At 38.6% G+C, this 26,171-nt stretch overlaps 4 protein-coding genes across 13 annotated transcripts; 2 read left to right on the top strand and 2 right to left on the bottom strand.

Moving 5' to 3' along the window:
* Positions 1-1,079: 1,079 nt before the first annotated feature.
* Positions 1,080-11,857, bottom strand: znf143b (zinc finger protein 143b). 2 transcript variants are annotated; one of them, XM_040026457.1, is made up of 15 exons: positions 11,750-11,857; positions 9,733-9,848; positions 9,299-9,487; positions 8,978-9,058; positions 8,278-8,474; positions 7,421-7,489; positions 7,216-7,332; positions 6,998-7,073; positions 6,304-6,429; positions 5,530-5,709; positions 4,677-4,904; positions 4,107-4,255; positions 3,136-3,288; positions 2,679-2,807; positions 1,080-1,363 (listed from the first exon to the last, which is right to left on the bottom strand). In XM_040026457.1, the coding sequence occupies exons 2-15, from the start codon at positions 9,836-9,838 to the stop codon at positions 1,280-1,282; spliced, it is 1,884 nt and encodes a 627-aa protein (XP_039882391.1). In that variant the 5' UTR covers positions 9,839-9,848; positions 11,750-11,857; the 3' UTR covers positions 1,080-1,279. The 2 variants fall into 2 exon arrangements, with proteins under 2 accessions (XP_039882391.1, XP_039882392.1); XM_040026458.1 differs by lacking the exon at positions 11,750-11,857 and adding an exon at positions 9,961-11,728.
* Positions 11,858-14,702: 2,845 nt separating this feature from the next.
* Positions 14,703-18,021, top strand: LOC120730218 (nuclear receptor-interacting protein 3-like). Of its 2 annotated transcripts, none has more exons than XM_040026454.1 (7): positions 14,703-15,146; positions 15,765-15,929; positions 16,055-16,137; positions 16,266-16,405; positions 16,507-16,559; positions 16,799-16,887; positions 17,334-18,021. In XM_040026454.1, exons 1-7 carry the CDS (start codon positions 14,793-14,795, stop codon positions 17,362-17,364), a joined length of 915 nt encoding a protein of 304 aa, XP_039882388.1. In that variant the 5' UTR covers positions 14,703-14,792; the 3' UTR covers positions 17,365-18,021. The 2 variants fall into 2 exon arrangements, with proteins under 2 accessions (XP_039882388.1, XP_039882390.1); XM_040026456.1 differs by having other exon boundaries at positions 14,704-15,146; positions 15,768-15,929.
* Positions 18,022-19,447: 1,426 nt separating this feature from the next.
* cunh11orf16 (chromosome unknown C11orf16 homolog) lies at positions 19,448-20,593 on the top strand. The gene is made up of 3 exons (XM_040026443.1): positions 19,448-19,561; positions 19,945-20,307; positions 20,401-20,593. Exons 1-3 carry the CDS (start codon positions 19,457-19,459, stop codon positions 20,554-20,556), a joined length of 624 nt encoding a protein of 207 aa, XP_039882377.1. The 5' UTR covers positions 19,448-19,456; the 3' UTR covers positions 20,557-20,593.
* Positions 20,594-23,375: 2,782 nt separating this feature from the next.
* On the bottom strand, positions 23,376-25,593 carry akip1 (A kinase (PRKA) interacting protein 1). Of its 8 annotated transcripts, XM_040026448.1 has the most exons (7): positions 25,443-25,593; positions 25,196-25,374; positions 24,839-24,939; positions 24,533-24,717; positions 24,312-24,386; positions 24,093-24,224; positions 23,376-23,715 (listed from the first exon to the last, which is right to left on the bottom strand). In XM_040026448.1, the coding sequence occupies exons 3-7, from the start codon at positions 24,897-24,899 to the stop codon at positions 23,566-23,568; spliced, it is 603 nt and encodes a 200-aa protein (XP_039882382.1). In that variant the 5' UTR covers positions 24,900-24,939; positions 25,196-25,374; positions 25,443-25,593; the 3' UTR covers positions 23,376-23,565. The 8 variants fall into 8 exon arrangements, with proteins under 8 accessions (XP_039882382.1, XP_039882380.1, XP_039882379.1 ...); XM_040026446.1 differs by having other exon boundaries at positions 24,839-24,942; positions 25,196-25,593; XM_040026445.1 differs by having other exon boundaries at positions 25,196-25,593.
* Between the last annotated feature and the right edge of the window lie 578 nt (positions 25,594-26,171).

Below are 26,171 nucleotides of genomic sequence, written 5' to 3'. Positions count from 1 at the left end.
CGCGAACGCGTGCCTTTACACGCTGACCGAGACGCGACCATTAAGGACAATTTATTCAGGCGGAAAGATCAAAGACGCCGCGATAGATAAAGATCAAGTAAACCATTAACATAAACACCCACCCGTTATATACAAGTTATGCGAGTTAGTATGTTTATAGTAGTTAGTAAGTTTATTGACAAAGTTTTTTCAATAAATGCTTAATAATTCAAATATCTGAAACTGTCATTAAAAGTTTACATTTTTGAAAATAAATTAATGTTTAATCATTTTGAAAAGGGCTCAAGTTGATTAAGTGATTTATGAAAAAAAGCAGAAAAATATACTGCTGTATGAGGATTCTATGGCAGATTTTGTGCACGAAGGTGTTGAAATGGTGCAAAATGGATCAACGGAGTATGGGAGACGCCTAAAACACACTAGATTTAAAAAAAAAAAAAAAAATGTGGCTAAAAAGAAGATTTCGTGTAAAAAATCTCATTCCCAACTTATTCATGCAGTACCAGTTTCTCTCTTGGCACCCCATTGTCTGCTTTATCTACATCCACAAAGACACAGTGAAACTCTTTCTGACCTAGGGTCCATCAACAGTCTGGAAGCAAACAACACATCTATAGTGTGCTTTCTCAGAATGAAGCCTAACATTTTTTTCACACATCTTCATGGTATGGTTCATCAACTTTATTCCCGTGTAGTTACTACAGTTCTGCTCTTTGAAAATCAGTACCAGTACACTTCTTCTCCATTCCTCAGGGTAGTTGAAAAAGTTTTCCATGTACTGTAATGTAATGTGTTTGCACAATGCTCTTTTTAACTATTCTGGATCTTTTTTTATTGTGCTTGTCATTCATATCTTTCTGTAATCTTTTATAAAAATTTTGTGTTATACAGTTTCCCTTTGTCCTCTAGGTATTTTTACCTTCTAAATGGAGCAAGGTTGAAAGGAGACAAAGTTAATAAGCACGTGGGTGTTGAAAATCAACTGCAGTCACACAATCACACTTTTTTGTTTGTTTTTTTTATTAGAAATAGCATTAGCTGTACACTGCAGTACTGTGCACCATAAACATTAGAAAGCCCCCCCTCCCCACCCTCCCTCATCCTCTCACATTTTATGTAGAGGGACAAAATAGCACACCAGAACTCCAGTTATCAAAATTCTATGTACACATAAAAGCTAAATTCTTTTGTGGAAAAACATTGAGGAAGACTCATGATTTCTCCCACTGACATAGTCCATTTGAAATTAGTCTTAATTCATAATCACTGTCCTTATCGATCAATCATCCAGGCCTGGTGACTCTCCTTGCTGTATTCTTGATGCTATTCTGATGGCTTCCTCCAGCGAAGGCTGATCACTAAGCTATAAAAAAGAGAGAGGAAAACAATGCAAACAATATTGAAATTTTGATGACCACAGGTGAGCAGTACTAGAATTAGCACATACAACGGTTTTGGTCCCTTCAAAATAAAGGTGCACATATTAAAGTGCTGTAATCCCTTGAGCATGAATATCCTTCAAAGTACTTCAGAGAGTTAGCACTTTAATTGCAACTTAAATAAAGGAGCTAAAATAAAAGTTGTGTCAATGTCTAAACACATATGGAAGTGAATGCATTCATAGTCCCAACCCTCTCAAAAACAATACCACCACCATTGCCCAACAGGCTGCTGGAGGATGACTGTAACATGACGGAAAAGATGCAAAATAAGCCTTTGCTAAATCATTAACATAACAGAAACAGTGCAATTTGTTAAATAAAGACAGCGGAGGGAAATAAAAAGGTTGTTAGCCCTTTGATGTAATTATAATACCCTTAAGGGTTTGGCCTTGATAGTAAATTAAACATGATACTCTAATACATAGCTAAAAAAAAGGTATTTTAAGTGGATAAATGTTAGTGAATTTATTAGATAAACATAAAGATAACATCTGCACTTTAACAAATAAATCATTCTCCTATATGTAGAGGCATTTAGAAAAAAAAAAACCCCAAACCCTTTACTTTCCATAATAAGATTGTGTGTCAGTGAAAAACAAACAATTATTTACAGCGCTGGTTTTCTTTTTTGCATAACAAGTTAGCAGTCACCATGAATTTGAATAACATCCATACTAAGGTTTGTTTTGATCCCGAATTGACTGAACCAGTAAGACATAGGTGTCAAACTCTGGCCCACGGGCCAAATTTGGCCCGCAGCCTAATTACATTTGGCCCGCGAAGCCATACCAAATTACTATTAGAGCTGGCCTACTGGTATTATACAGCTAATATATATATTGTTTAGTATTAAGCTTTGCTTGTTCCATATTCAGTTTTCCAGCAAAACTTATTTGAGTCAATAAGAAAAGATTCATTCATATATATGGAGGAATTTTTTTTTTCAATAAATATTAATGTTAGCCCGCGACTTTGTTCCAGTTTTGAATTTTGGCCCACTGTGTATTTGAATTTGACACCCCTGCAGTAAGAGGTCAACAGCACACCTACCACTCCTAAAGCCTACAAAAGCCTTTAGGCAAATATATTTTCAGGGTGGGGCCTCTGTACTGCAGAGCCTGTTCCAACCAGACTTAAAGATGTAACATTTTCCAAATTTTTCCTTTATCTTCTTCCTAAAGTGAACTAAATACATTTAATGACTGGAACTCGGTCCCTCTGATGATCTTTACCAACCTGTACAGCGATGTGTGTGCCGTTGGATGTGGCCAGTAATGTGACAGGATGAATATCATCTTGCTCTTGGCTGTAACCTGCCTCCTCCACAGTTTGGAATGAAGCCATGTCAGGTGTCATGATGGCCACCTGGGGGCGACAAAAACGCTGTACTTAAATTACAGCTTAATTTTTGAGCCACAAATATATTTTTAAAAACACATCTGATTCCATCATGGAAGTTTACCAGAAAACGGAATAAATAATAAATTAAAATTGAAAACCTGATTTTAAAAAATATAAAAATACTAAAAATAAAAGCAACTGATCTTTCTTAAGTTACTTTTATAATATATAGACTTGATTTTCAGCTCAGTTATTTAAGCTGAATACAACGCCACACTGAAGCCCTCTAAATAGAAAAAAAGCCCTTCACATTATTCTGAGTGCAGTCTACTGAGCTATGAGAGTTGTTTACCTGTTCATCTGAGCCATCTGTTGTTACCATGGTGACTGAGTGAGCACCCTGAGTTGCCAGCTCATGGGCTGGGATAGTTATGGTTGTGCCTTCTTGGGTTACCATGGTAATTGTGCCACCCATAGCTTGAAGGTCTGCCTCGGAGATACTGACCTGAAAGAGAAAAGAACATTGAGTCTGAACTACACTCTGACAACTTCAGATTGCATCCTTTAGCCAGGTCAAAGTCCCACTGAGATTAGAAATCGTCTTTTCAATAGTAGACAAACAGTCAGGAGACTTTGCAGCTGCCACTTGATACTTGATGTCACTTGAAAAAGCATATGCAAGAAAAGTACAAAGTTAAAACAGGAACAACCTGAAATGAATTTAAATGCTACTCTTACAGAAATCTCAGCTTCCTATTACCGTGCTATATGTTCATTTTAATATTCACAAAATCTCTGCTGCAGTTATCATCCAACCTTCGCACCATTAATATGTAAATTATATTTCTTCTACTATTTGAAATGCTATACATGTTTCTTTTGAACTGTTTTGAGCTGTTTTGGTCATTTGACACCGAACGTAAAGACTGAGAGGTCAGTCTGCTCATCGTCTAACCATTTGTCAATTACTGGTTGTTAGCCAATTACCATCCTGGGCTTCCCTCCTTCCTGACTCGTAGAAAAAAAATGAATTTTATGTTTTATTTAACATGACCTGACATTGGTGACTGATCCCACAAACTCATTAGGAAAATGTTTACAAAAGTCAGGGCAGAAGGTCGCTTTCCCTATATAGTTTTCAGGGATCAGATGTCATTTTGCAGTCACGGCTATTGCCACTGGTGACCATTATAATGAATGTAGTTTTAAGGGATTTCTGAGGCGTTTGCTTCACATATGGTATATGATGAGCATCCTCGCTTCTTAAAAAAAAAAAGTTATTTGCAATATGTTTATAGTCATGATGACGTTGTATTCTCTTACCTGTTGTTGTGTTCCATCTTCCTGTGTTACCAGGGCAACATGCTGCGGACCAACCATGTCGGAGCTTTCCACTGGAACCGGCTCTGATCCGGAGTCATCTGCCTCCACTACAGCTGTCGTGTAGCTCACACTGGGGTCATCGATGGCATCTGAATTGACATTAAGGATTCATTAGAATTTTGTAAGTTAATAAATAGACAGTTTTATCTGAACTATTGTTAACATCTGTTTCCATTCTAAATTCCTACATCCCTCACAGACTTATCAAAAAAAGAGAGGCCCCTTCACTGTCCACTTTTAAAACACACGTTAAAACCCATTTTTATTCTTTGGCTTTTGACCGTAGTGAGACTTAGTTTCTCTTTTAATTAAATAATTTATTAACTAACAAATTAATTATTATTGGGGGTTTTTTGGCTTTTATTTATATCTTATTTGATTGTATTATTTCGTTCTAATGTACAGCACTTTGTGTCAGCTGTAGTTGTTGTTAAAGTGCTTTAGAAATAAAGACGATGATGATGAAAAAACATTTAAAATATTCGTTCTGTTTCGTTACATTTTACTGACCTGTTGGGGGTTCAAAGTAGGCTTCCTGCTCCTCTTCGATGGGCTCGGTGTCGTTGTGCGCTGTTCTTTTGTGCATGGCAAGTGTGGAAATCTGCTTGTAGGTTTTCCCACAATGATTGCAGTTGTAAGGTTTACAGGGCGTATGAACAACATGGTGTTTGTAAAGGCTGGAGTATTCTGTGAAGCGTTTTTCACACCCAGGCACTGTGCACACATACGGCTTCTCACCTGGAGTGGAAAAACAGTAAGACAATGAGCATTTGACTTCATTTATTAAACTGCAAGAGAAGTGAAGACCCCCATCTTTATTGGTGTGTTGTTTCAGCACTCAAGAATTAATATATGCTTTACTTTTACATCACGTTTTCTTTATATGTAAGATCACAATGTAGTGAAGAACAGTGAACAGAGGGATTGTTCCCAGATATAGTTTACTAGCTTATTTCCATCTGCACATATAGACAACATTAGAGCTAGCATTAAGCTATGAAATCCAAATACATATCCTATATAGAAGACCAGTAAAAGGATTAAATGTCCACAAAAAGACTGAAAATCTAGATATTCTATAGATATTCTAGATAGTTTTAAAAATATATAGAAATAATGTTTGTTTGTTCTTCCTAGTAAAACAGAGTTTTTCAAACTTCAGTGTTAGACATGATGATTTAAGCTATCTTGAAACTTTATCAATTAACAGCTTAAAAGCTTTTTGCACAGCTTCTGTTGAAAAAAAAAACAAAAAAAAAAAAAAAAAAAAAACTGTGCTGAGATCCAGGGGTTCAACTGGAGAGCACTTAGTGACTCACAACGACTCAGCAAGCTGAGTCATTATAAAATACCAAAGACTCACCAGTGTGAATTCGCATATGATTCTTGTAGTTAGTGGCACTGGCAAATGACCGTCCACAGCTTGGTTCAGAGCAGTAGTATGGCCGTTCTCCGGTGTGTGTTCGGATGTGAACTTTACGGATATTGGAGGTGGTAAATGACCTGCCGCAGCCTTCAACTGGGCATTTAAAAGGCTTCTCTCCTGCAAAACATGAAGTATGTCAACCCTGCAGCTTGAAATCTATAGAATTGTAAACCTGACAGAAATAGGACACAACACTGTAAGCAGCTGTTTAACATGACTAATGCTGGTGTGAAAGTAGCCTTCAGGCCTTTATAAATAACCAGTGTGATTCCAACTGCAAAATGTCTGCTGTGTTTTAAAAAACAAGCAGGAGGAACTTGGCGTCATGCTTCTCGTGATGACCATGTGCCTGTGCTCCTGCAGCACTATGGTGGCTTTGAAAAATTTCAGCTCCCCTCATCTGTTGTTCAGGATTGGCTGAACAACTTGACACAACCCCCTCAAGTTGTTCAGCCAATCCTAGCTCTTCACCACCATGTGTTGTTTGTTTAAAAAAGACAGTGCTGTGTGGCTAGTTAGTTCAATCCATTTTGATTCAAAATACTCCTTAAACAGACCCTTCTGTATTAACAGCCCTGAAGTAATGTAGCTTTTACCAGCAGTAGCAAACAACAGTTAATCTCCTGGGTTTGTTTACAAACCTTATCAGGCTTATTGAGTGTTGCAACAACATTGTGACTTGTCAGTGAGTTTCTGGGTGTGGTTGTTTACCTGTATGTGTCCTTGTGTGCTTTTGAAGGTCTCCAGAGGTTTTGAAGGACTTGCAGCAGTTTAACTCCTGACATCTGTATGGCTTCTCCCCCGTGTGTGTGCGCGAGTGACTCTTCAGTCCATAGCCTTAAAGAATCACACAATTTGACATTCAGCTAAATTACTATTCCATAACTACAAGCAGCCTATTCCATATTTATACTGATCTCAGATATGGTCTTACGTTTAACAGCAAGAGTTTTTTCCAGCTCAAAACAGACCTTTAGGGATCTCTTTCAATATACTGTTTTATATTACAATATAACATAACAGGCAACTGTTGTTGTGATTTGGTGCTCTATAAAAAGAATAGAATTTAATTGAATGGGGTTGACTAAACTTGTGTTTACAAGTGGTAATTAAGGCAGTTTGTCTGGGGTGCTTTACTGAAGAGTCTGCATTTTCCACACAATTTAAGTAATTTGATAAACAAAATATGTATTTTTTGCAAGTAAATTAAATCCCACTCAATTACAGCCTTCACTAAAAGGAAAAATAACTTACTTACACAGTAATAACCTGACTAGTTCAATTGTCAACATCACTATGGTGATAATGAGATTTTAATCAAGGCTTTAAAAAAATTAAATTTGGGAACAAAAATAAAAGAAATTAGCCATGAGTCAACTTGTAAAATTATATTATCTGTTGCTACCTGTTGCAAACTTCTTTCCACAGTTGGGATAGTCACAGATGTATGGTTTGTCTCCAGTGTGGGAACGCTCATGTACCTGCAGGACACAAACAAAACTCTAAAGCATTGCATTTCAGTAAATGGAAAAATCTTACAAAATGTTATCTTTAAATAATCTACACTTGAGGAGGCAAAAAAACAACAACAACTTTTTAGAAAAACAAAGCACCCACACTTACCTTAAGATGGTGGGCAGTGGTGTACAGCTTTCCACAGCCTTCATATTCACAGCGAAAGGACTTTTCCCCAACATTTGAGACCCTTCCTGGCCTGTTGTCTTGTCCCTGTAACACAATCTGAAAGACAAGGCACAATTATGTATCCGATGTTAGACTTAACGTAAAGAGAAAAAAAAAAGGAGAAATAAATAAAAAGAAACATTACCCGCATGTGGACACCATTGTCTGCTTCAACTCTGCCAAAGGTCCCCAGGGGGTTCTCTATATTCTCCACCTTTGAGGGAAAAGAAAGGGTATTTTAATATCTACTGGATGATCATAAATATATTAAACCAAGGGATATGAAATATGAAACTATAATATTTAAAATTGATAAACCATTATTACAGCAAAAATGGAACATTCAAAACAGGGAAATTTATAAAGCCTATGAATAAGATAATATTTAATCTCATATTCACAAGTCACCATCTTGCCAAGATAACGACATAATAACTTTTTACACAAGCCAATTACATGTGCGCAGAACACAATGGTGTTAGTGATTTTCTTTTACCTAAAAATATTGTGTGACATGATAAAATGCCACTACGTTGCAAGCTCATATCAATATTCCTCTTTGCATCCTCACTGTTACACCTGTCTGCCTCTTACTCACACACGTGTTCTATCTCGCTTCTACTGACATTCATTCCTCTTCTCTCCAGTGCACTCCACCTCTCCGAGCTCTTCCACCTGCTCCCTACTCTCATTACAGATCATAGTGTCATCTGTAAACATCACATACCACAGAGCCTTCTGCGTGACCATCACCTTTCCAAACAGGAAGGGCCTCAGATGGTACCACCCCACCCCCATCCTTGAATCCACCTGTCACTTATACTGCATACCCCACCACTTTCTCGCTGTCATAATTCTGTGTCAACACACACACACACACACACACACACACACACACACACACACACACACACACACACACACACACACACACACACACACACACACACACACAAAATGTAGAGCTGGTACCACACCAGTACAAAGACAAAGCACACGTACCTTAGTGGTATACTGTTCCAGCACGCTGATGGTCTCTGGGTCAATAGCTGCCGCCTCCGCCTGCAGGTCTGCGATGGTGCCATCAGCCTGGATTGCCAGGATGGTGTTGGACTGGGGCATGTGCACAGTGTGCTGAATGTAGGCGGTGCTCCCATCCTCCAGCTGTACCTCCTGCAGGCCACCCTGATCATATGTTTCTGCACAGAAATTAGGAGAAGGACGCAGAAACTGAAACTCTCTGATGAAACTGAGCTTTGTTCCAGTAAAAATCAAAAAGTTTGGGGAGGGAAATAATAGTTTCCTGCATGTCTGGACCCAAACTTAATGCTTCTTTGTGGTGAAATCCTTCACCTTAAGAGTTTTTATTTATAAATGTTTTGTACATTTTCTAGTCCAACACTAACATTTATGTAACCATTTTTAATTCCCATGAATAGACTGGTTTTTAAAAAAGAAGATACACAAGCACATGAACATTTTTGAATGTCTGTGAACTTGCAGCTTAGCCAAACTCTGCAAATAAATTTATTACAATTTATAAAAAAAAAAGAGTTTATAGGAAGGGAATATAATAAAGGATAAGCAGATGTTTTTTGACTATTTTCTTTTACTGATGCACAATAAATGAAACATTAAAATAATCAACTAAATAGATGAAAGATGCTTAAAATTCAATTCAGTTTGATTAGGTGCTATTTACCTTTGGGTGTGTGAATATAGGCGGTTGTTCCGTCTTCTAACTGAACAGCCTGTCCATCTTCAAGCTGTAAACTGCCCCCCCCTAAAAATGCATTAAAAATAAACATTACTCACATTCACTTCTTCATTAGTGTGTTCTTGGTTAGCTACTAGTGGTCAAAGGAGCTTGCAAAGAAAAGAAAGAAAAGCTACTAGTGAGCTTTTGTTACATAATATAGATGACGTGCAATTAAATTACAGCCTTGCACTGTGCCACAAACACAGCACACAAAGAATAAGCTCTACTCTGCTATTGGTATTACAATATTTCCATTTTATTTACCCGCTTTAGGCATGGGCACATGCTGAACATAGGCAGCAGAGCCATCCTCCAGCTGGATAACTTGGCCGTCCATAATCTGTCCATCTGAAAAGGAACCTTTGGTGTCATGCTGGATATATGCAGTGGATCCATCCGCAAGTGTAACAGCCTGCAGACTCACTGTGTCCATACTCTCCATCTGATCTGCATCTGGGAAATAAGAGAGTAGTAAAACATAGACTTTTAGTTTAAGGAGTAATGGAGTAGATCGTCACAAAATGAAACAACAGGACTGCGATGTGATGCCCTTTGTCCCAGCTAATACCCGATTACTTCTGGACACAGTTTTGCCATCCTCAACCAAAACTGGGACTGAAATTCAAATGTGATTAGATGTACAGTTCTGCAGTGATGTCAGTAAATATTTTGTAACAATAGAAAGTTTAAAGGCTCACCTCCCACTGTCACAGCCTCTGCTAGACAGAGTGTGACCGGCTGCCCATCTGCATCATGAAACTCTGCCATTCCCTGGGAGTCCCGGTTTATCTGGGCTAAGAGCATGCTTTAGCTGCTGCAGGGGAAACAGGCAAGACACTCAAATGAAATGCATACTGACACAGGCACTGGAAATGCAGATACTGTGCAGTTATTTGATAACTGGATGTAACCATTAAGAATCTTACTTAATGTTGTTGCTGTTGCAGTGCCCCCCAAATCATCGCTATTCCTCCAATATGTGCAATACATACATATATAAATGTTTTTTTTCAGTGTCTAAACATACTCAGTAAATACAACCAACAAACTGGCAAACAACCATACAACTGCATAGAAATAATGTGTTATAACTTAGTTTTGATTTACTAGAATAACCTAACCTAAGTGTGGAACAAAATAAGTTAAGTGAAAGAGTAAAACAAAAATAGATTTTTTTATAAACAAAAATTAACTTGAGATTTTCTGCACTACATGAAATTTTTTGTTTTGCCAGTTTCAGCATGGTAACATGTGTGAACACAAACAACATTAGCACATATTTACCTGTGAAGTGAGTAAAGTTTGTTTATGAAATGTCTGCTACATATATTTCTTATTCTAAGCTCAGCCCCAGACAAATACCCCTCATTCAAACTAAAGATACAACACTTGTGAAATTGGAGCCAATGTAACAACCTGCTTCATATCAGGCTTCATAGTTAATCTATTTCTATTGACTCAATGGAATTGATACCAGTGTTAGCTGTTTGCATTGTTTTATTCATTTTCTTTTTTGTACCAAGGAAACAAAGTAATCTCATATATTTTGTTTCTTTTATCGTCATAAAAAAATAAACAAAATTTCAAATCTTCATCACACCTTTTAACATTTATTAAGTGGAAAATTTATGTTGCATAAAAGATAAACATCTGTAAATGTCATGTGTTTGCCAATAGGTGATATAAGTCAATAAGGCCGATACTGGTTGATAACATTGTTCAGCTGATATATTACAACATCTCTAACAAAAAGTGAACCGAAACGAACAAACTAACTCTGGAAGTTAAATGAACAGAAAATCTAACACAAATACAAAATAAAAATGTCAAGAAATCCCTACAACTCTGGTGGATATTAAACGCAGAAAGAAGAAGCATATTAAGATTCGTTATAGCGTTCTTCTGACTTGCTCTGTTTTCAAGTTCAAGTCATAAACATGACATCACTTATTATAATAGTTTATTATTAAACTATAATAAACCAGTCTAACAGCTCTGCTCAGCTCACATTTGGTAATTCAATCTTTTACTAGTGTCTTATCAATAACTTAACGTCAACATTACTTGCTTTTGGTCCAAATCAACGCGCTTGTTGATTTGGACTCAATACTTGGAGCTAGCTACTTACGATGTAGCACAACTATGACTTGCCACATTAGTCAAGTCTGTTGTATATCAAACAAGTGTATTTAACCGGCTTTGGTATCCCAGGATTCAGTTATCACACTGACAGCGTGTCTAAACGCTGAGTTGACGACTACAGCCACAGAAACATGCCGTAATGGAGTAAGCTTGATAGCCGCTTCGTAGGCTAACAACATTGCTAACTATGACAAGCAGCGCTGTCACGACTTTCACAGCGGTTGTTGGCGAACTGTTTCTCGATGACTGCGGTTATCGAGATCACAGAGACTTCTAAATGATTTTGTGAAGTCTAAAAGGGCTCTGGAATGACAAATGGAGGGCTAGCTAACTCACGCCATACAGCTTCCCGTTTGACTAACGAGCGACGCAGTTGGAAAACAAGAGCGAGGAATCCGCGAGCTAATTAATGATAACATAAGCATTTTGGCTCGGTGGGTGTCAATTTTATTTTATGATTAAACAGCCGTCTCCCATTCTTGGACTGAATCCCCACCGCAACCTGTCACTCCCTCTCACAGAGATGGCTGAGGGAATAATGCACACTGGGTAAAAACCAATTTATATACTAACCTCCGAAAAATTTCCAACAATTCCTCCTGTTCGACCACCATGCAACAGTGCAGGAAACGGTCGGCGATGTTCACAACCCGGGAACATGTATGACAGAACTATCCTTACCGTGTTGTCCCGCCCATTCTCTATTGAGGGATTGGTCACCGAGTCGCAAAGCCCGCTCTTATTGGGTTAGGCGTATGACTGTTACGTTCATTCGAGTCTATACTGCTGGTATTCAGCCTCCCGGGCCCCTGGCAGACGCCATTCCGCGTCCGTTTTCGCATTGTCTCGGCACTTTGACTGTAAATGCGCTGCTACGTCGTTACAAAATAATTATTTAAGCATGAAAGGTAGACGATAGTCAGCCGACATTGTAGATTCCGAGCCACCGTGCGACACAAAATGTGGTTAAATGGGTTCGCCAGCGACATAAACTGCGCTGTGGTGGAAGAATTTTCGGCATCCATGTTGAAAACAAGGTCGTGTGGGTAAAAAAAGGGGGAATGTGGGCAATGCAGTGAAAAGAGGCTCGCTGGGATAAAATGACACTACAAACTACACCCAGGACATCAGATAATCATCTTTTAAAAGTTGCAGATACAATTTCACCTCATGAACACCTACAAAAGAAGCTGAAAAGACGCAGAGATGTAGTCCTCAATGAGGCGAGAATGACTGTAGAAATGCAGGATTCACCTCAGGGTTGTCTAACTATTTGTATTCCATGGATCAGATACTGCCCAATTAGATCTGAAGTTGAGCAGATTAATAACGTCATTGCATAAGAAAATCCCATCAAATGTTATCATTTCATTAAATGTAAAGAAGTACATCTGAATGAAAGTTCACCTGGTATAGGTAACTAAGATTTTAAAAATGTTTAACCATAAGCCACACTGACAGATATCCTTTGCCTTCCCAAGTCTTCTAGATGACAGGACTGTTTACCAAAATAGATAATTGGCATTGGATATCTAAAGAAAAATCAATTTTCAAAAATACATCTCAGTTCTTTGACATTCATTGAGTCTACTATCATTACATTTTCATTCGTTAAAAGAAGAAGAATTTCATTTCATTTAAAGATCACAGGAGGAAAGGCACCAAATGTTCACATGAATCATAACTTTGTAAAAATCTAGAAATACTTTTAAAGTGACTTGGCTACAGTTTTCACACTTTGCAAAGTCATACAGCGGGCCGCGTTGGACACTTTGGTGGGACAGATTTGGGATGTTGTAATGTTTGACAACCTTGAGTTTGACCCTGACAAAGATGCAATTAAAGTTTTAAAAAATCCAAATAGATTGATATGACAATAATAATACTGATCTATATGTCATACTGAAAAAAGAAAATAAACTAGTAAAATTAATTAAAAAGATAAAATAATAAAGTAAACAAACTGTTTAAAGTGATTGCTATGGAATGGAGAAAAACTAAATGTTAATTACACACATGCACAGGAAATAATTATTTAATTATCTGTAAGACTTTTTTTTTTACACTTTCAGTACATTTTTTCACATTATAAACTTTGACCTCAGAGCAAAAATATGGATTTGTAATGAGAAATGATTTTGTTAGTCTTGTATTATTGCTTTTAATTAAGTAAACAACTACCTGCATGATGTAAATGTAGCAGCTCCAACTGATGTCAATATTTAGGTTTCGAACACAACCAGCTTGGGACAGTTTTGAGCCTTCTTATCTGAAACCAACACTTATAACCTCAGAGACACGAAACAGAACAAACACGAAGGGAACGCTTCATCGTCTATTGAATTGAAATGAATTAAATGTCAGGAATACCAGTCTGTCCTGTTAGGGAGCATAAACCACTGTCTCCTGCTCGGATGCAAATGACAGTGATGGCAAAATGAGAGATGGCTTTGTGGATATCCCTCCTTTTTGGTGAAAGCAAGGGTGAGCTGCTCACTGAAAGAACATTTGGACAGTGCTGTCATATATATACATTTCCCCCCATTTGAATAGAGAGAATATTTTTGAATTATTTGCTGTAGCCCAGTGCTCATGCTTTCTTTTTAGTGATTCATATTTTCTAAAAAAACAATAAAATGTTATTAAAAATAGAATTTAGAAAAAAAAGGGATTTTATAAATTTTTTTATTTCCTGTTATAACCCTCACCAAAAAGCCTTTGTTTTGCAAAACGTGAGTTAACTCTTACAGGCCTGCTGCTCATAGAGCTTCACATTTTGTGCAAGTGGTTTCTCCACGTGAGAGCGTGTTATTGGAGTCACGCTGCAGCAAAGTGACGTATGTTTCATGTTTCCCTGTTTTCGTTCTACCTGCTTCAAGTAAAAGCAAAGTCACGCAAACATACTGAATGAGACCGGAAGCTGCTGTCAAAATAAAACCGGTGAGAATTCAGAAAGTTCTAGAATTTGTCATCCCACTAAAGCTGGCAAACACCCAAGAAATGCATACATGAATATAACATATTGTGGATTATGTGCAAGCGCTATCAGTCATTATTAAACATTCAGTGCACCACAGTGTTTCTTTTACTTTTTGATGTTTGCATCTGTTTTGTTCCAGTGAATTATTGGCCCATCGTCTTTTCCGTTTTCTAATCATTTATGTTCCTTGAACATTTATATGAAACACAATAAATAAATAAATAAACTTGTGGCGCGAACATATGCAGTACAGCTGGTCTTTGTAAACAGTGAGCTGTGGGCACTTTAATAGACTGTAGCCTGAGTTATCTGAAGCAAATGAACATAGCTTACCAGATTCGCATTGTAGCAGTTCTCAATCTTTTTCTGACATGGCACACTTAAGCGGCCAAAGGAAAAGAAATCTTACTTTTAACTGAAATATTCTTAATTCAGCATTTTGTACACAGAAAAAAAAATTATTTTGAGTGTTTTTAAAGGTTGTACAATAAAAACATAAATTCAGGGTTGTGTTAGTGGAAGAACGAAATAAATCCACTTTTCAGGGGTCTCAGAGTTGAGCAGTTCATGAATCTGTAATGCAGCATTAAAACATCCATCCGTTCATTGCGCGATGGGCTATGCAGCGTTTGGAAAATGGGTTTTATTTTGAAAGTTCACAGCAGGATTCATTTTTACAACTTGGGCTGTCTTAACTACCTGTCATGTTACGGGGGAGTCTCCTCTTCTAATGTGGACTTGACGCATCGGGGATTCCTCATTAGGCTCGGTTGTATGCAGGCAGTCAGAGAGCCGGGGCAACACACGCACACGCCCGCCATCATGTTTACAGGGATGCGGACAGAGAACCGCGGAGAAAAGGGGGTCCTGGATGCAGCGACTCTGAGGCAACAGAGGAGGCTGAAACAGGCGATCCAGTTCCTCCATAAGGACTCTGCTGATCTGCTTCCTTTGGATGGACTGAAGAAACTCGGGACTTCTAAGCAGGGGGTGAGCCTCATATCTAAGGCCTTCCATTATTATAGTTATAGACATTATTATATAGACATTATATAGGTGATGGGGAGGAGGACCATTGCCTCTCTCTTTCTGTGTGTGTGTGTGTGTGTGTGTGTGTGTGTGTGTGTGTGTGTGTGTGTGTGTGTGTGTGTGAGAAATTTATCAATGATTTATACTCTAAAGTGAAAACCTGAATCTATATTGTTATCAGTCTATCCATTTTCCTAACCACTTCTAGCAGGGTGGCTGGAGCACATCTCAGCCGCCACCCAGTGAGAGGCAAGGTATACTCTGGAGAGACTGCCAGTCCATCACAGGGCTAAAGAGACAGACAGCTATTTAATTTGCTTCCACATTCACACCAAGGGCCAATTTAGAATCACCAATGAGCCAAACATGGATGACTCTGGATTCTGTGAAGAAACCATAACACAAAAATATGTCAAAGTCAGGCGACACAGTACTTTCTAAACTGTATACATGAGCTTAAAGATGGTCTTTATATTATAGCATTTTTAGCTCAGACTGTAGATCTGATCTTAGGCTTCGACAATACTGAGGATATATATTCAGTAGGCGTGCTTGTGTTGTTTGTAATCTCTGTTGTAGCAGCCACACAATATTCTCCAGAAGCGCCTACTGGAGGCAAAGCTGTGCAGAGGCAGGATAAACATGTGTGGAGTAACACCAAGCAATGGAGAGGTTCGTCTGAGCCACAGCCATGTAAATTCACAGGAGGATGAGGAGGATGACTTCATCCTCGTGCCCTGCAAGGTGGGTGAAAGTTGGGCTACTTAAAAATTCTTTTCAAGCACAAAATATCCGTGAATTGTTTGTCAAAAGGATTTTTTTTCTTTCTTATTTCTCCTATCTGACATGCACCTCCCCTGTGTATACAGTGTTTAGGACAGGAAGTGAATTTGCTGATTGATACAGGTTGCAAGTTGAATCTGATGTCCTCTGTGACTGCGGAGAGATTTGGGTGAGATGTCTTCACTAATTTTTCATTTTCCTGACACCAGTTCATTTTTCAGTGTCTCCTAAGTATGTACTGATAACATCTGCAGCATGTGAGGTGAGAACTGTTGACTTATTTTGTTTCCCTTTCAGTTTAAAAGAACTGGTCGAAGAGATCAAAATGGAGACCGATGGCTTCCCATTTCAGCGCAGGCTCTGCATCGATGGTCACGTCAAGGAGCTCGGCCTGACCGTCGGACAAATCAGGATAACTTGCTCATTTGCCATAGTGGGTAAGGAAGACAACAATCGTTGCCTGAATGAAAATTATAAGAACACTTTTATATGAAGCGGTGTCATCATATTACTGTTCATCTATTACATCTATTTTCAGAAAGTAACAAGCACCTCATGTCCTTGGGCAGCAAGACTTTAAAGACACTCAAGGTAAATCTTCTGCTTTGCAACCACCATCCATCACCACCATCCATCACCACCATCCATCACCACCATACATCACCACCATACATCACCACCATACATCACCACTATCCATCCTGGAGGGGAAACAACACAGTGATGTAAACAGATACAAGATAAAAGCTAGATGATTAACTACACTAACTAAAATGGCTCTACTATAACCAACGCGGTTCTGTAATGTTTTGACATTTCTGTTTTTGCAGTGTGTGATCGATACAGAACAGCAGATCATGGTGATTGGGACAACTGTGAGGGAGCAGATTCATTTTGCCAAAAAGCAATTCAGTGAAGGGTAAGATGTTTTTCCCATCTTTTAGCTTTAAAAACATTTTTTTCTTGTGCAAATTATATTTATACCTTTCAAAATAAGGTATCATGCAGTTTATCATACCTACAAATTAATATCATGAGGTGCAATCAAACATTCAAAACCTTCACAAAACTCTCATTTTTAAATTAGGGTGTAATCCACTACTTATAGAAAGTTGTGCATTGCTGGGAGTTTTTCACGCATAAAGAACCAGTGCAAAAAAAATATCCATACGCTGCTTATTTCAAGCACCACATTTTGCTTTCTGGAGTAGTTTTGCATTTTCATTATTGTAGCAGTATATGGAAAACATAATAATGGTGACTTTCATTAATGTTAACCCTTGCTTACCTTTAATTATTAATTAAGTTGGCAAAGCCTAAGTCTAACCAAATCTGCCTCTTCTCCCCCCACTTTCGTCTCTGCAGCTCCACAGACTTCAGAGACCTGGGTTACTAATCTTCCTACCCACAAATAAACCCACACTGACCAAAAGCAATAGGAACATTTACTCCTACAACCAGATGCCTCTTTGGAGAACTTCAGATTTCTACCTTCACACACTTTCAGTTTCTGTTTGCCGGTTTGCTTGCTGCGTTTAGAAATCCTGATGCTCCACAATGACTTCACTGATCTTAACGTTGGCAGCCTTTAAGGCAGCCGTTCTCACTCTGCAGCTGCTCGCACCTGCAGGTTAACATGTAGCGTTCTTTTAGCCCAGAGTGTGTGAGTCTCGTATTAGCAGTCGCTACAGTAGTACGTGCTGTGCAGGTAGTTAACAGAAGCTGTAATCTCTAAGATTGTGATATAACTGTGATTTTTAGCTCTTTGTAATATCCAGCAAATTAGTATTATGCTGCCAGACATGGTATTCTGCAGCCGTGGAGAACAACTGTTAGTTTGTGTAGATTAGGAGCTCAGCACAATCTATTGAATACAGATTAGACGTTTCTCTACTATATTTGATAATGTTGTAAATGTATTTTCTAGTTGAATCATGTATTTGCATTGAGGTCACTGCCTTTTAATGTTTACAGGATTGTAGTGACACTTGTGATAGGTTTTATCACCCAACGGAGGCAAAAGTGTACCACTGAATAAACAAATGAATGGTGACATTTTTGTGCCTTTGCTCATTTTTTCACATGAGCTGTAGCACCATGAAAATCTTATCAGTGCCATTTTATCTGAGAGCCATTTATGAATGTGGGACCAGTTGAAGGTGACCTAATTCGAGTTGTTAATTAGAGGAAAAATCAAATAGAGTTAGGAGAAGAAAACTCCTGACACATCTGCAGAGATTAGTGTCATTTTTCACAGCTGCTGTTTTTGTGTAGCTGTACCATAGCAACTGTAGCGTGACCCGGCCTGCCGACTGGCAGCTAAACAGGCCCACCAGTGGTTATGAAGAGGGCCAGCTCGGGCTTGAACACCATGGAAACCGACATAAACAATGGGTTGAAGTTGTTGTCTGCAGCTGACTGTGATCGACACAAAAAATGTAGGTAATGTAATCTGTGTTTTAAATGTGTTATATTTCAATTGTAGTGACTCATGTTTGTAGCTGCTTTCTTTACTGAAGGAGGTTAATAACTGTGTTTGCTATTTTTGCGGACATAGAAAGAAATGTTTCAAGTTTCTCTCCGTATTTGAGTCAACTTGATGGAAGTAGATTTACTTAAGTCCTCTAACTTTACATTTGATTAGACTACATGCTTTTATTCCACTACATTTATCTGATAGTATGGTGAATTTGTAGATTTGGGGTGATATTACAAAGTACAATAAAATAAGAAACGATATATATAATATTAAAAATATATATATTAAAATGTAAAAAACTACTACCCAGCAAAATATAAAGTTAGTATATACAATATATACAATATATATACAGTATATGTTCAGTATATATAGTCACACATGAAAGTAATTAAATGAGTCCCATCTTCACCTATTGCAACATTAAAGAGATGTACACATTAGTATATCAGTTATTCCAATATGATCCAGTAATACAGACAGTTCTAAAATTGGCCTCTTTGCATTATGACTAATTGGAATAATTATTAAAAACATAACACTAAAAACAAAAACTGTAATTTATCTATAAATCTGTCTAATTTATCTATACATTTAGAAAAGTGCGTAAGCTGATTATTTTTCATAAAAATTGATGCAGGCGCTCAGTTTAAAATTTGGTAAAGTGTGTTCTAAAACAAAACAAAATCTAAATAAAGATTAAAAAATGTTCACAGGATATGTAGATATATTCATTGTTATGTGTTTTGTGCTTTTTGATAATATGTTACATTTGGCCTAAATATAGTTCAAAGATTTTCAGGTGATTCCTCGCCCTCTCTCACTGTCTTTTCACTATTACAGTTTACAAAAAAGGCAAAAAATAAAAGAAAACTGTTTGATTCCTTCCCATTACCACAGTGTTACTATGACATCTGGACAGATGGTGACATGTGAGGCTGCACTGATACCACTGCTCCTGGGAAAGCAGGGATGCAACATCACGTTTGTCCTGGAAAGCTCTGAGAACATGAGAGCTGTTCTGGGGTCAGTGAAACACCTGCTGATCCAGACGTTGCTGAATAAAGCGTCTCACAGGGACTCTCTCTTTAACATCATGAGCTTTTCAAGCAAGGTGAGGGGGATCTGGTAATTTGGGGCTTTTAATAATTTCTTTGTATGCTCATTTCCAGGGTAAAATGGTTGTACAGCATACTATTAACTTAAAACAAGAATCAGGTGCACTAGTTTGAATTTCTTTTGGATTTTTGATCCAGTGAATTCACACACAGGGCTTTTGATCACAGCTGTGCATGAAGTCAGTCAAGTGCAAAATTGAGTAAACTCATATAGTATACTACCTCACCTTTATATGATTTGATTTTTAAATAACTAATCACTCTTATTCTTTCATTTTCTTCATTTTTTTAATCTCACCCTGAGCTTTTAGTACTTCGAGGACATTTTTTTAAGCTTGAGCAGAACCTCAGATTTACTGAGTCTTTCTTTCCCTTGAAGGTGACCTGCTGGTCCCGCCACATGTGCTCCTGTGCTCCTGACACAGTGTACATGGCTCTGTCCTGGATTCACTCCATCAGCTGCAGCTCAGGCAGAGATCTCTTGTCTGCTCTGAGTATTGCTCTCACCGACCCTGCCTGTCATGCCGTCCACCTTCTTTTCACAGGCTTTCCTGATCAACCAGAGGCCGTGCTGAGAGCTCTTCCTGCACTGGCAGTTGGGAGGCCTGTGAACGTTTTCTACCTGCAAGATATAGGAAATAAACTGGACAGAAACACTAGGGACTATCTGCAGTCTTTCACACAGACCACAAGGGGGAGCTGTTATCTGATTCCATTTGATTTGAATGGCACGCTGGAGAAGGTATAGGCGACTGAGAATTGCTCGGTAGTTCTAAAAAATAGGCCCCACAGTGACTGTGAGTCTGAGTATGTGTGGTTCTATTACTGCTGTCAGGTGATTCCTCTGTATGTTGCTGAGAGCCAACCATCACTGTCAAGCTTCAATCCAGCCAAGTGGTGCTGTCCCCCCACCTCTGTCACAATACCACAGCTGCACCACATATCTTCACCCCTGCTCAGGTCTAGTTGCACAATTTTTCTATCTTTTTAAACTTTGAACATTGTTTTAACAACAATTTAACACTATAGGAGCAGTCGGAGTAATCCCAATCTTCCGGTTACCTCCTGTATCCTGTCTGGTCAAACCCTAAGCAGCCCAGAATTCTTCCCAGGATGCAGAGTCCTGGCCAGGAGAGAGCGGGATGGCCTTTATTACATGGGCACTGTCATAAAACAAATACAGGTGACACATGACTGTTGAATATTGTTTCTACTGCAGCTAATACGGGCTAATTCAGTTATTTACTCCTGCAAAAGCACAACCGTTTTAAAAATGAAACTATACATTTACAGTATTTGCTGACTTTAAGTTTAAGGGTATTCAGCCACACCACTTTTAATGTATTACCATCTGGATGAGTGCACAGGGGCACATCAGCTGCACTGAGCAGGGCTCTCATTGACTGACTGCTTTAATAAGCACTTTGCCCGAAAATTGTGCCCAGTGTTTTCCCAATTTTCTCATCTGTCCCAGCTGTCACAGGGTCAGTGGTGGGGTAGATCTAGGTAAGGTCGCCAATCTCTCACAAGGCTCTCCTTGTGCCATCCCATTTAAAAAGTGGTGGAAAAGCTCCTGGTCTTCAGAGGAAAAGCAGAATAAATATAGAGCATTTAATCTATTGTGACGCAGCTTCAGTACAATCCAACAAAAACTGATCATAAAAATATAACCTGATGAGCCGAAGTTAAAAAAAAAAAAAGCTTTAGTGTCAGAGTCACTGCTCTTATCCAAAAGTCAGACGCTAACGGACTAAAAATCAAATTTTAAAAAAGGGACGAGTAAATATTTGAAGACTGTCTTCCAATTTTAGGGCTGCAGTGGAATTTGGGTGGTTGACTTTGACCATGCAGAAAGTGCAACGTTTGAGATTGCCTCCTCCCAGCGCCAGCTCGTTTGTTCACTTGACATGGTCAATGACAGCAGAGGTTGCACATGCAGGTTGGCTCCTGGCGACGCTGTCCTGTCACCATGGGAACAAGATCTGAGAAGATACGGTCCAGGTCAAGTGGTGGCAGCCACAGAACATAGAGATGGTTATGGAGGTACGGCAGAAGTCGTATATTTTATATTATAAGATCATCATATGACATTCAGTGGTGTGGATACAATCAAGGATATTTTTCTTTATAGTCAACAATTCTAATGAGACCGTTTTCAAACGGGAGACTTGTTTCCTAAGATAAATATTCATATGATAAATCACCAATGTCTGTTCATGATCACCATCTGTAATCCACTCAAAGGGCTCACTCTTCCTTCCTGTAGGTAACGGTGTTAGACGCCTCCGGGTGCTGATGTGGAATAGTTGTGTGTATGTGCTTCCTGAAAGTCTGCTTTTGCCCATTTCTGCTTCTCGCCATGCCAGAATAGTACGGGAGCTCCAAGCAGTCACTCACAATCAGTGCTGCAGCTGGCTTTGTGCCCCCCAGCTGTACTGCACCGACTGCTGCCATTCAGCATGTGCCTCTTGCTACTGTTCATCCTGTTTAGTTCCACCTATTCTTGGTGCTAGCTTTGGAAAATCAGATGAACTTGATAAAACAGAGCAAGTCAAGCAGGTGGACCGCAGAGATGCAGATGTGAGGACGAGTGACCCCGAGTTGCCATCTTCCTCCTCCTCCTCCTCATCTCTTTCCCATGATGAGACCAGAGCATCAACTTCTCCTTCAGTGAAGATAAGAAGTAAACAACAGCGTCCTCCCTGGAGATACTGGAGAAGAACTGGACCAGAACCACAGCACAGGCAGCCAGGTGAGAATCAGACACACACTGAGTTAATAAGTTCTGAAGAAGTTCAAAAGAAAACTGGAAACAAAAAGAAACCTTGTGAAAAAATAGATCACAGGTAGATTCCACTGGAGATATCACATAAACAAATGGGTCCTACAGTGTTTAAGGTTAATGACAAATTTACTGAGAACGCTGGAGTGTTACTGTTAGAAGACAGGAGATATTGAAATTGAAGACTTAATCACATCATGTTTAAAATCCCTTGTTTTGACATCATCTACTTAAGTGAATGAAATTAAACATTTCAAAAGACACTGTACCTGACCTTATGTTACCTGGTTGAATTTTTGTTAGTAAACTCATAAATAACTAACTAAAAAAATCAGTGTATTTCCATCTGCTAGTCTGTTCTTATCCAATCTTAAAAACATCCGATCCTCTTCGCCTTTTTTGGGTGTTTTACTAGAGACCCCAGTAAGTGCTGTGTAGAGTGGTCCTGAAACCCTTTCGATGATGTTTTTCATATTTTGACTAAATGTTATTCTCTGTTACCTTTATAGCAGATGCTGCTTGCTACACAGTGTGGGCGCACATGAACACATGCATGTTATTTTTGATGTATTGTAAACATAAATGCATTTCCAGTCCTTTTACCCTCACGTTTAATGGTCACAAATAAGTGCAAACCTGTCTCACAAAATGTCAATAAAGATGCAACATGCTGTTTTTGATGATAGCAGTATACAGTATGCGTTCTGATATGTGTGCAATATGCATGAGCTCAGATGGAATTTATTTTTTTGTGCAGGGAGTGCTGGTCCCCGGAGGACAACCCAACCTGTGAGTTTCAGCATCCCTGAACCACAAATTAGTGCCTCACCAAATCACAGCTCCTTGTTTCAGGCACTTCCTGGCACCAGAGGAAGAAGAGCAAACATTAGAGACATTTTGTCCACATCCAGCTTCAAACCTCGACCACCAGTGGGACTGCAGTCTCTCTGAGAACAATGCCAATATATTTACATATTATCTCAGTGTAAACTCATGTACAGTGTATGTTGAAGAGCCAAACAAAAAACTGATTACAAAAATATTTTATTTCAATACAATGATGTGGTCTTAGTGCAGGTAAGAATGTGTTTACGTGCATTACAATAAAATAAAATGTAAACTCTTAATGCAAAAATCTATATACAAGAAGCAAGAAACAAAGAGCATGTGCAATAGTCAGTTGTTATTGAAGGGTGACAGGTTTGGTCAGCTGAGGGGTCAGAGGTCAAAGGTGAGGTTGACACTCTCCCCAGCTTTAACACTGACCAGCTGAGTCTGCTGCTGTGACGCTGCCACACTGGCAGTGATGGCATATGTTCCAGGTGAAAGCTCGATATAAAAATCCTCACTGGATCCAGACACGCGGTTCTGAAAGCAGCAAATAAAAAGATTTTAATGCAATGATTATTTTTTACATTTTAGATGAATTAAAGTCAAACTTTTTGACAACATGTAAATAGTAAAACTCAGGCCCCCAAACTGAAATGCAAACTCCATCTATACAACTTCAAAGTAGTTTCCTGAATTCTGCTGGTACTGTCTATGCCACTGTAAAATGCTAACTTTCTGAAGCCTCCAACTCAATTTTTTGTTTTGCTTTTCCTCATGATTAAGCCACTTTTTTGGCCAACAAATTACCTACTGTAAATTTCTTAAATATAAAGCCTTAAATGCTCTGGGTTTGTCAGCCTCTGAGCTTTTCCTATTCCAGATAATCAAAAACACTCTTAACAACGCAGAATTACTTGGTATTTGTCGCATTTCCTGGTTGGTAGCGCAGCTGATGTCTTTGCAGATGCTGGCTGTGTGTGAAACCTGGACATGTGGTTCTTTTCAATGTCACTGGGCTGCGTGCAACAACCAGACTTGTAAAATCTCTGCAACAAAGACAAAATCCATATTTTATTCTCCCAGGTCTGTAGCTGGAAGTCCACATAGAGGTGCTTTGGGACATAGTCACTAACTTTGCAATGACTAGTGGTTTGTGCCATGAACTCAGCGATTTTTGCAAAGGCATCATCAAGCTCTGTGGGATTTCTCTGGAAAAGCAAGAGATGAAAAGAGACAAGCTGATAAAAAAAACAAAACAAAAACAAACTTTGAACAAAGAATTAAAACTATTTATATTTAGATTACATTATAAGGTTATATTATTATAAATATTAAAGGCGAAAGATAAAAGCACCTCGTCAGCTATATCTGTGTTTTCATCTGCCATAGTGGGGTTTTGGGATGCAGTGCTCGCCCAGTCCACACTCCGCCTGGAGGCTCGCTGCAGCACCTCCAAGCCCAGACTGGCAGAGCGCTGCAGGGAGGACTCCAGCCAGGCTTGGCTGTCCATGGGCAGGTGGAGGGAAAAACTCAGGTGCCCTTCACCCAAGGAACAGGCACAAAGAACGCTTTAAGATCGCTTTACAGGACACAAATATTGAAAAGACAAGAATTTAATTGTAAATATACCAATATAATAACAAAAGAATTTATCACTTACTGGGATTTTTTAAAACTAAGATGTCAAACTGCTCTGTGGATCCAGCATATCTAATAGGCATCTGATTTTTCTAATCTGATATTGAGAAAACCCTTTTTCAGCTGCTTCGTAAGAAACACAATATGTCAGAAAACAAGTTAACAGAGCTACATCAGTACAAAAATAAGACTGTGTTAACAAATTTTGGCCAGTTAACAAAGATCAATGTTTTTTTTTTCCTCCGACAAGGTTTGAACCAACTATAATCACCTTAAATGCAGCGTGGGAAACAGGAACATATGGGACGGATATCCTAGAAACAGCGCATGCGTGCAAATTTAATCAGCTGGGCTGTCACTTCTTTCTGAAGCTACTTACTTTGAACTGTTAAACACAGACCCGTTTCCCTCGATGGAAGCTCAGGAACACTGAGACGTGAAACACTTCGAAGTGCACGCCTCACATTCTAGAGCATGACGTTGTCACATGTACAGCACATTCTGCTTATTCCAGGAACCGTCAACAAACCTCGTGTCAGGAGACTTCGTCTACCTGCTCTGCACGTTTAACATGTACGCAGGTTACTGAATGCAAAGTTAGAGAAAACTGTGCTCCGTACACTTACGTTCTGGCTTTGACGTTTCCCTCGTTTCAGTCGCATTCACGTCACGCTTTTAGCTGCTTTCAAATGACACGGCAGGAAATCCTACATATTAAAGCCCGCCCCTTAGTGGTGGAGGAAGTATTCAAATCATGAACCAGGGTGAAATTTATGCGTTTACCTTACCTTGTTATCTTTTCTGTGCGGTTTTGTGGAAAACAAATAATGGATATTTTGATTGTGGATTAGTCTGCATTTCTGTTTCTATCAATCAGCTAGTTAATTCATATAACCTCAAATAAAAAGAATAAAAAGGAAAAGCAAATAAAAGAGCAGGACTGTCCCTAACTATCCTTAATCTGCAGTGAAAGTCATAATTGAACTTCTTAAGTTCATGTTGCCATGTCTAGCACACTGCCAGTGTTTCCAAGGAAAGCTCTTAAAATGATGGACAACTTTCATGACAAACAATTACTGAATTGTTTCAGCTTTGCTTGCACACAGATACAATTGAGAAAACTTTAATATTTACTGATATTAAAGTTTTATTTTTGACTGTTTTATTCTATACATGACTTGTTAGATGCACCATTTCGGGCCTCCAGACTACAAAACAAGCTGTTAAGTTATATCTGGTAGTTTGTGTTGGGTATCACCACGTCCCAATAAACAAAATTCTTTTAAAGGTAGCAGTTTAAAAGCAGCTGATTAAGCACTATATAAACAAGTTCCTCAGAAATTTGAATATACATA

The sequence above is a fragment of the Simochromis diagramma genome, unplaced genomic scaffold (genome assembly GCF_900408965.1).
Source record: "Simochromis diagramma unplaced genomic scaffold, fSimDia1.1 OVJJ01000293.1, whole genome shotgun sequence".
In the NCBI taxonomy this organism is placed as follows: domain Eukaryota; kingdom Metazoa; phylum Chordata; class Actinopteri; order Cichliformes; family Cichlidae; genus Simochromis; species Simochromis diagramma.
The sequence above is the reverse complement of the archived record's forward strand: the minus strand, read 5'-3'. Positions and strand labels throughout refer to the sequence as shown.